At 37.6% G+C, this 9,945-nt stretch overlaps 1 protein-coding gene across 1 annotated transcript; it reads left to right on the top strand.

Moving 5' to 3' along the window:
- The first annotated feature begins 871 nt into the window (after positions 1 to 871).
- On the top strand, positions 872 to 7,465 carry CCDC70 (coiled-coil domain containing 70). Its single transcript, XM_034065377.1, is given in 3 exon segments — positions 872 to 911; positions 6,560 to 7,169; positions 7,171 to 7,465. Coding segments are annotated over 3 exon segments (945 nt in total).
- Positions 7,466 to 9,945: the final 2,480 nt, after the last annotated feature.

The raw sequence follows: 9,945 nt of genomic DNA, 5'->3' as shown, positions 1-9,945 counted from the left end.
ATCACAGAATAATTAGGGTTGGAAAGGACCTTAAGATCATGTAGTTCCAACCCCCTGCCATGGGCAGGGACACCTCACACTAAACCATTGACAGAAAGCCAACCTAGATAATTGAGCTTAATTCCTTATACAAAGCTTTTGAACCTGCCTTATATTTATTCTGCGTTATACATATTACAAATTCATTTGCCCAGCTATAAATAACTACACAGGGAAGGGGGAGAGGTCTTGAGATCTGAGCTGGTAGAACTGGCACTGGAACCACCCATCAGCACTGGGAGAGGTGCAGAGGATCTTATTCAAGGAGGCATTTTAATTCATTCTTTTCTGAAGGATAATGCCTAAAACTGTCCATTAATCTAAAGGCTTCAATGTAATCATACAAATGTTGCCTTTTCTTGATGGCTTTTATGTACTGTAAAAAAGACAATAATGATCATGTGGAGAAAAATAGCAAAATAGATAGTGACTTAGAGAAATACCTGGAGAGCAAGTAATGCCATTTTTACAGTGCAATTTGAGATGCCTATGGAGAGTGATTTGGTTCTTTCATTGATTCAAGCTGCTGTGCCTCAGAGTGGCATAGCACTGCATTAGCATGCTGCACTAGAAAGCACTTAATTTAGGGGAAAAACCATATCCTAGTGACCAAACTGAACCCATATATCAAAGACATCCCTGGCTAATATTTCATCTATAAGAACAAGATAACAAGCCTGTAATTACCCTCATTTCCCTGTCACAACACAAAAGCAAAATTCAAGTAAAATAAATATCCATATTTTGGGGGCCGATAGTGCTCCTTTTGTGGCGCAAGACAAGGAACAGAGTAAGCCCCTCCGCCTCCAGAACATTCAGAAGGTATCAGGAAATGTCTGTGTCACTCCTGAAGTTCCAAGCAGGAAAAAAAGGTGAGTTGAATTAATAGGTCCCCATTCACCCTGAGATAAGAAGCGAGTTCCTTCAGAGAAAGCACAGACATGAAGCTTATGGTGCTCTTGAAAGGCAGTGCCAAGAGACAATGCCCGTATGGCATATCATTAGAGACAGAGGAGACATTGTCACACATGGAAGACAGTGTTAGCACCACCATTTCCAGCTCCTGACCATGTTCTGCCTCATAGGCTGTTTCTGTCTGAAAAAAACTTTGACAGTTTTGCTTCTTTAGCTTATCCCACTTGAATCCCAATGTTGGGCTTCCTGTGAGCATTTTCAAATGGAACAGATTGCACTAATATCTATTCTATTATTACATTATCTTCTTATCTTCCTTAATCTAACTGCATCCTCGACATACTGTGCAGTTGTTCCAGGTACTGCAAGTGCAATCATTTCATGATTTGAAGGTATTTAGTATTGCTGCATTATACAGGGAAATGCTCTTTCCCAACATCCAAAAACAGGGTAAGGCACAAAACAGCCAGTTAAGGTCACCTGTGAGATCTGATCAAGCTGTGGGTTATTTCAGAAGAAACAGACTTCCAGTTATTCCAGTACCTCCTGGAAAATTCACACCTGGACTTCAAGGCCCAGGTTAATGAGGATAAAAATTGTTCATGTAAACCAGACAGATCATACAGGTTGCCCTCCAGTACTGCCTACATCAACAGCAATAGGTGCAAGGGGGATTGTTGACTTCCCCAAGAGCCATTTTGACTCTTACACCTGTGCCCTATCCTAAGGGTCACCACAGGCATATTCAGTAACATGACATTAACATCACCAGCCTGAAACATTATATCATTACAGGTGATATCACCCAACACTTCATTAGTACTGTCAGCACAGGATGAACAGAGCTGGCTTCAAGACAGCATACAAGTGAGTGTGGATTATGAGTTTGGAGAACTTTATTCATACCTAAAACCAAAACAAAACAACAAAACACCTCATGAAACATATACAGAGGTACTAAGTAAGATGGGAATGGGACTGGAATGTACATGAGGAAGGAAAGATAAAGGGACTGGAGGATTGCTACTGATGTGTTCCTCTGACTTTTAGGAGATCAAAGGTATGTTAAAAGTAAAACAAACAGGAGACATTTTCTCTGGTATTGACCTTTTCATCACAGGGATCGAAAGTATTCTTGGGGAAGAAGCTACTGGTACGATAGGCAAAGCATGACTCACAGAAAAAGGGAATATAAATCAGCAGAGCAATACCAGAAAACACAGAGGAAAGACAAAGCATGCTCTTTTTGAAGGAGAACATCTATTTTCTAATTGTTGTAGCCTGTACCTCTCAAAGGTTTGTCTTAGTTTCCTTTCTTTTCTGATTACACCACCAATTTCTAAATTATTCACACACCCAGCCCCAGCTCACAGTACATACAAAGTATATGCAAATCCAAAAACACTTTATCAGGCTTTTTACTGAGAGCTTGCAGAACAGAAATGTCTGAGGCATCCTAAGAGTTTAGTTTGTTTGTTGTTAATGGGTTTAATTTTACTGGGACATCAGCTGTGGATACCCACACACCTGAAGAGTAGAAAAACCACTGTCCCCCCCATTAATGATGGACCAAAAAAAAATCATCTAGTTATTCCTTCATCAAGCTCTAAATGCTATTTAAGCAAAAGTATATTCTTTAGATATAGGTGAATACATCAATACTGACACTGTAGAACTATGCCTGAAGTACTTCTGGTTCCCTTTATAAATTACACATTTCACATCATGAAGGCAACCATGACAGCAAACCAACTGAAAAAGCACTCTATTTTCTGTCACTAAAGAGAACTGTCATTATATGTTATTCTGCCTTTTGAAGATTTGATGGAGGACTAATAGCAAGGCAGCGTGGAAAACTTTCATCATAACATTGTCCATCAAAGTTCTCTTTTTTCCACCCTAATTAAAATTAAGCTTTAAATTCATAGTAGGTGTTTATAGAAAGGATGTAAAATTAATACACAGTTCCAATGAGCACTGTGGCTACTTTATACTTTTTCAGTCCTTATTGGATTTCAGCAGTTAAAATGTAGCAGTATATTTCTTATTAATTGATGTAGAGGTTATAAGAAACATAAACTTTATAATAGACCTATTTACTTCTCTTCCATGCTACAACCTCATTTATGGGTTTGGTTTTTAACACAGTTTTTTAATTGCCACTATAGGATCTTGTTTCGTATCCCAGACTGGCCTGCAGTTGCCACTTTCAAGGTGGTGCTTTAGGATACATATTCATAAGACAAGCCAGCTAATCACAAATTTACAAGAGAAGACAATAACATTTTTGTGAGAAAAACAGAGCCTTAGGAAATGAGATCAGGTGAAAAAATATCATGTCACTACGGAGAACAAAAAAGAGGGATATGATCACAGCCTTCCAAGACAAGAATCAGGTGGCCTGGGAAAAGAATATGATGTTCTTGAAAACAAAACAAACAAACAAACAAAACAAAAAAAAAAAAACACCACACACCAAAAAAAAAAACCACAAAAATACCAACACACATGACCCCTTGGAGGAAAACTTGGAAAATGTCAAGACCCTGCTAACAGATGAAGTGGAAGTCTAGAGAGGATCTAGACCAATGGAAGAAGGAACCGGACCTTTGGAAAGAGTTGCAGGATTTCCTTTGAGAGAAGAAATCTTCAGAAGAATATATAGTCAAGAACCAAAATGAGGCACTCATGTACTGGAGTGAATTTTCTCATCTTAAGAAAATAAGGCCTTGACTGGTCTTTGAAATTCTCAGTCCTTTATTTCCAGATTTCCTCTGTTGACTTATTCAAACCCCAGTTAATTGTTTCTATTTTCTCTGATGTGACAGCACCATTTCACTGTCTGGTCCTAACTCACCAGCAGGTGGATAGTGTTGATAAATTTTACTTCCATTAAGGAGAAGTCTTAAACATTGAATTTCTACTTCTCCTAATAAAAATGATACCAACATTTTATTAGTGCTAGTAATTATTTTTCATTAAAATTCTGTGAAAATGTGAATAAATGTAGTCAGTTTTCTTTTAGACTGAAAAAGAAAATTAATTCCAAAAACTTTTGGATTTATGATTGTAATTACACATGAGGAGGCCTGAGGCACCATCCATCTCAAGAAAACATGTACATCTTCCTCAAAGATGTACAATGGGATGAAATCTAGACGATGATACTGGAGACTGAAAAGAAAAAGGATGTTGCTTATAAATAATTATGGTTTCACTGCTCTGAGTCCCATAACAGCATATGTTCTCAGAAGTTATCAAAATACTCATCTATACATCATAAGTCATTCCTTTTCAAGGAAGTTGCAGAAATCAGCTTGAATCCACTTTCGTGCTATCTTCTACTTACAATTCCTACGTATGACAGAGTATTTTGGAATAGGATTTTGAAAAAGGGAGAGGAGAGAGTGGGCAGTGGAGAAAGAAGGCAAGCCAGACTGATAAACACATAAATGTCAGGCAGAAAACTTTTCTATGGGACAGCTGAGCTTACTGCAGAGAGTTATTTGACATTTGCAGTGTCTGGACATTCACAGCTTCATACAACTGCATTGCATATTCCCTTGAGATCATTATCTATTCTTTCAAGAAAGGAATACAGCTGTCTAATTCTCCCTTCCTCATACTCAAAATTAACTCAGGTAATGAAGCACTAATACTCTAGCTCTACTTTTCAGAGCAATCACTGCAGATACACTACATCCCATTTTCTCTCATGTATATATTGTGTCTCACTGGGGTAATTCCACAAACTGTTGATTTCAGAAAAAAAGTAAACCTTTGCTTTTTTAATGTTTGTTCATTAGTTTTAGCCTGAGGTGATGCACATGTCAAGTACAATGACTTAATCCAAAAGATTATCTGAAACCTCTGTGCTGATCAGCTGCCAAAGCAGTAACATTTTTAGGATCAGCAGGTCTTTGATGACACAAAAATTATGTAGAATATTTGAACATTTGAACAATTAAATTATTTAGGTTGGGACCTTTGGAGGTCATCTGGCCCAACACCAAGCTTAAAGCAGGGCCAAATTCAGAATTAGATTTACACTAGAATTAGAGGCACAACACTCAGGGAAGATTTCAGAGTAATACTAAGAGGGAGATTCTCCAAGATCATCATACACAGTTCATCAGGTTTTGATTATGCTGAAACTCATACCATGTGCATGCAAAAAAAACCAAACAAAAAAAGAAAGCATTAGTTTATTGCCCTCACATAGTCTTTATCCCTATTATTCAAGAAAATAAAAGTGATTTAGACTGACTTCAAGACCTTAATGAATTTCTTCAAGTGTCTGGCAGAGGGACAGGGAAATGAGTTCCTGAATGTTCACACAGAAAAAATGATGATGTTTGCTCAAATGTTGGTGAGTTATAAGGCTGAAGGAAAATAGATTTAATGGAAGAAGAAAATATCCCTAGATACACAGAAGACTGTGTAGAATAGTATAAAAACTTGTGTTCCCAAGCAGCTGTTCTATGGGATTATTCTGGAGTTATGAAACAAAGGACTTTACTCAAAACAGTGTCTACTCAGGAGGGGGCTTGAACTGAAACCTCTGACTAGATATCCATGGTTTTCTAATTCTAATTCCAATTTTAGTCCACATATTAATTAGGCCAATGAGCTTGCATTTCTTATTCAATGTTTTTGAGCATTAGAGTCAATTTATCTAGTCATGAAAGTAATATGAAAATTATGTAGGAAAACCCAAGAATGTATCAATAGTACATAATAACAGAAAATGTTAAGCAGGTTTTAAGGCAGCTAGAACATAAAATACAAGGAATTAATTTATTTCAACAAGAGGACAATATTTTTCACTTCTAGACAAAAAAAAAATAAATCCTTATTTAGCAACATGAACAATCAAAATGACAAAGGAAAACAAAAGGACAACAACCACCACCCAACATAAGATATTTTATAGCCATTTAACATGACATAATCATGTAGTAAGAGTCTTTACTCCTGCATTAACACAGCTCAAAGAGCATCATTCCCTAAAGTTCGGCAAATCAGTAACAGGTGTTGAAACAATGTCTCCCTTTAGAAAGAAAATCAGTCTGTGACGAAGGATCACATGTTTTGGTTAATGTTTAATTAGTTTAACAATTTCTTTGAATTTTCTAAAGGTGAAACTGTGATATAGACAGAACACAACTTTCAAACTCTGTCTTTAGGTTCAAATACATCTATTTTGTGATGTGTTTGCTTCAGACACATTTGATCTCATCTGAAGAAGTGGTTCGCATCAACAAATGAAAATTAAAACCCATATGGTGTGACCTCACAACTAGGAATAACTAGCAAATGACTGTTCTAGAACCGGCTCTGACAATTTCCAAGCTATTCACCTCCAGGATGCAAGCTTTGCTAACATAGTCAGCACAGGTCTCTTCAGTGTGACAGAAATGTACCAGGTTAATTACAACACAGAAAATGTTTGCACAAACACCTTCCCTGTTTCTGTGGGAAAAGAACCCAGTGTCCTGCGTAACGACAGCGCATTTGTAATTTGCTTCATTGCTTCACCTTGTCAGATTGAGCAGACAGTTTCTATAGTGTCAGTTATAGTCCAAATAAAACAAAAACCTAATAGAAGAATGGAGCAAACAAAGTAGTGAAATACTTGCTTTCTACTGTTCAGAGACACAGAACGAGAGCTTCCAGGCAAACTTGTCCAACTTAGAGAAGAAGCAGCTTTGCAGGATTTTGAAAAAAGAGAAAAGGAACTTCAAGAAGGAAATTAAAGCCTTCTGTCATGCCCATAAGAATTTCCATGAGATCAAAGCGTTTCATAAAGAGACCAAAGCTAAAGCCCTATGGAAGGAAATAAGGATCTTCAGGGAAAAGAACAAGTCTTGCATGGAAGAAATTAAGAATGTTTTAGAAGACAGCAATACACAAGACAGCATCCTACACGAGATTAGGGACTTCCAGATTTAAAAAAAAAAAAGGGTTTCCCAAGAACAAGCTGGTAACGTTCAGTAAAAGCTTGAAAAAATCTGGAAGAAAATGAAGGCTGCTAAGGAGAATATTGAGGTTCTTGAAGAAAGGAATAAGGCTGGTCAGGAAGCAGTCAGAGCTTCCCTAAAACAGAATGAAGATACCCAAGAAAAGAATAAATCCCTGTAAGAGAAGAACAAAATCCTGCAGGGAAAGTATAAAGCTCTGCAGGAAAATAACAAGGCTTTCTGGAAGGACTATGAATTTCTGGAAGAAGAACAAGATCTGGGAGGAAGAGTTGGCCATCACAATCAGCAAACTGATTCTCTGGGAAGAATGTATAGCTCCTGGGCAGAATGACTGGAGGATTCAAAAGGAAGAAGGAGCTCTATGGGATGTAATGAAAGTCCTGAGAAATGTATATATTCCTCCAGGAGAAGAAAAACTACAGGAAATAGGAGAGAACAATCTTTGTGGCAATTATGGTCCAGATGTGGACAGTAGAAATAAAACACTGGAGTAAATTAAGAGATCTGAAGCACAACTTCACCTCCAATGACTACCTAAGTCCCAAAACACAGATGGGCCATATCCTTTCACCCTAGGATATCAAAAAGTTTGAATTATTGTTTTAGATTTATTAATGTGATTACGCATTTTTCTTCTTTTTTTTTAATTTCGCTTACCTTGACTCCAGGCTCATGCAGGCAAAATTATTAACTGCAGGTCTGTTCTCAAAAGCTTCATTAAGGTGTGCTTGTGAGTTATGCACAGACACACACTCCAGCCTTTCAAACTGAAATGCACCCGAGGTTCACTGACCCCATTCTAGATGGCTCCATTTCTTTTAAAGGTGTCCAGGTCAAAACAATATCTGTTATCTACTGTTATTCACAATTACTTTTTCTTAGCTGCAATTTTCCAGCTTTCCGTCTTATAACCTTAAAAATACTTATATGAGAATTTATGAAGTTCAGTATTAAATTAAAGAAAATCAAAACTGGCTGGTTCAGTTCAATAATTTTAAGGCAAATACATTAGCTGTACTGCCAACTGTATCACTTCCTTGAATCAGTTATTCAAAGGAGCAAAGTAATGCAACAACTCAGACTTTTAGAAGCATAAACAATATATTACACAAAGAGAGAGTGCATAGATACAGCTAAGTTCAATGGCTGCCTGAGGCTGGCAATGCATTATCTGGATTTAATTATACCTTTTTATTTTTGCTGCCTGAAAAGCAACACTAGCAAGGTAGCTGATTCAGTAGGTTCAGTAGTAGATTCAGTAGATTAATAAAGCAACCAGATCACAAAGCTCTTCTATATAGTTAAAAAAAATTTAAAAAAAATCCCTAGACAAAACAAAACCAAACCAAGCAACACCCACAAAACACAGCCATGAAACAGGAATCTATTATTTGATTCGTGAGTTTTCTGTTACCAGGGAAAAGGAGTTAGTTCATAAGTACATTCACTCATACATATCATGCCCCTTCCACATTACAATTCTTCAGCTGTTACCTATGACAGTCAAAAAATGCAAGTTCCTGGCATCATTCTGAAATATGGCATCTCATAATCAAAACAAAATTCAAAATCTCTGTGGAGGCTGGCTAGTATAAGAAATTGAATTGATGTTCACTCGCTGGTGTGAGTTTTCAAAAGAAGTCTAGAAATGACTTATCTCAGGGAGAGAATCATTATTGGAGCAACTGCCTGTTTCACATATTTCTTGATCATGAGGACATCATTAACATGATTAAAGAAAGTCCTTCTCTCTCTCAAATATATTTAGCAGACAATTTCTCAATACTAGTCACATCATCTACTCTGACTGTACTACTTAGTAAGGACAAAGCTTTAACCTTCAGCTTAGGGATGTAGCTTTTGCAGAATGTCAACCAAAATTTTGTTATCTCTTCAGAATCTAAATTATTTGCTGCATGGACAAGAAGAGTGAAGCCTAAAGAAATGTAACCGTGGTGGGCGTCTGACTAATGCTGATCAAGAACAAGAAAATCAGATGTGATTTCTGACTCAGGAAGGAGTTAGAAACAAGGCCAGAGGTAAACAAGGCTGCAGAAAGTGACCTATAGAACAATAATGTGCAAAAAGGACATTTGTTAAATGATATATAGGATGTGTCTTCTGATTTGACAGGCAATCAGGAAAGAAAACAATCTGATTTTTTAGACATGTTGCAAGTCAAGCTGAGAACTGTGCACCTCATCAGTGTTGGAGAGGAAGCTGGGAGAGGAGCTGGGAAGGGAGTGGGATCACTTCTTTGCTTGGGGAACTGCCTTATGGATATTTCAGGCTGACATATTTTGTTGTGACATGTCCTGTCAATTTTTTTTCACTTGTATCATGTTACATTGTCTCCTGGACTGTAATTAAGTTTGACAGAGGAAAACAGACCAGCTAAGATTTAACATGATGTAGCAGTTAATAAATATGCATATTTCTCAATAGTTTTGTTAAATAAACCTCACTAGTAACAGACTGTGGAAAGGGCAAAGGCAAAAAGGTAAGTTCTCTCCCATGTAGAAATAACATAAGTAACTTAAATGGCTGGAACCCTCTTGAGAGAGTCTCCATGCTTTCACATGCAAAAGAGGCAGGTGCTGCTTTTGGATTCAACACAATTTTTTTTAATTGTACTGTGTAGACTTAATTCATTGTTCCAAAAGAAGAGACAAAAGCAAGTAAAGTTGGAGAGTCTCGTTCCCTTCACCTCACAAGCCTGTGTCCCTGATATGCAGCACTAGAGAAGCTGTCAGCTGTATGCAGGTACTTCCACACTCCTGTCACACTTTGAAGGAGAGAAAGGAACCTTTCCCCGATAGGGCTTACTGTGTACTAATGACTGCCCAGCCAGCTTCATCTAACTCGACTAAGAGGATTACCTGCCTTGGGAAACACTCCAGGAATGAGCAGCCCTGTGCAGATGGAGCTGTACTGTCTGCCCTTGTGTGACCATGTAAGTACTGTGCTGCTCAGTCCAGGTCACTGCCCCCACCCTGGTCTAAGCTGTAGT

Source organism: Melopsittacus undulatus, chromosome 8 (assembly GCF_012275295.1).
Source record: "Melopsittacus undulatus isolate bMelUnd1 chromosome 8, bMelUnd1.mat.Z, whole genome shotgun sequence".
NCBI classification, from domain to species: domain Eukaryota; kingdom Metazoa; phylum Chordata; class Aves; order Psittaciformes; family Psittaculidae; genus Melopsittacus; species Melopsittacus undulatus.
The sequence above is the reverse complement of the archived record's forward strand: the minus strand, read 5'-3'. Positions and strand labels throughout refer to the sequence as shown.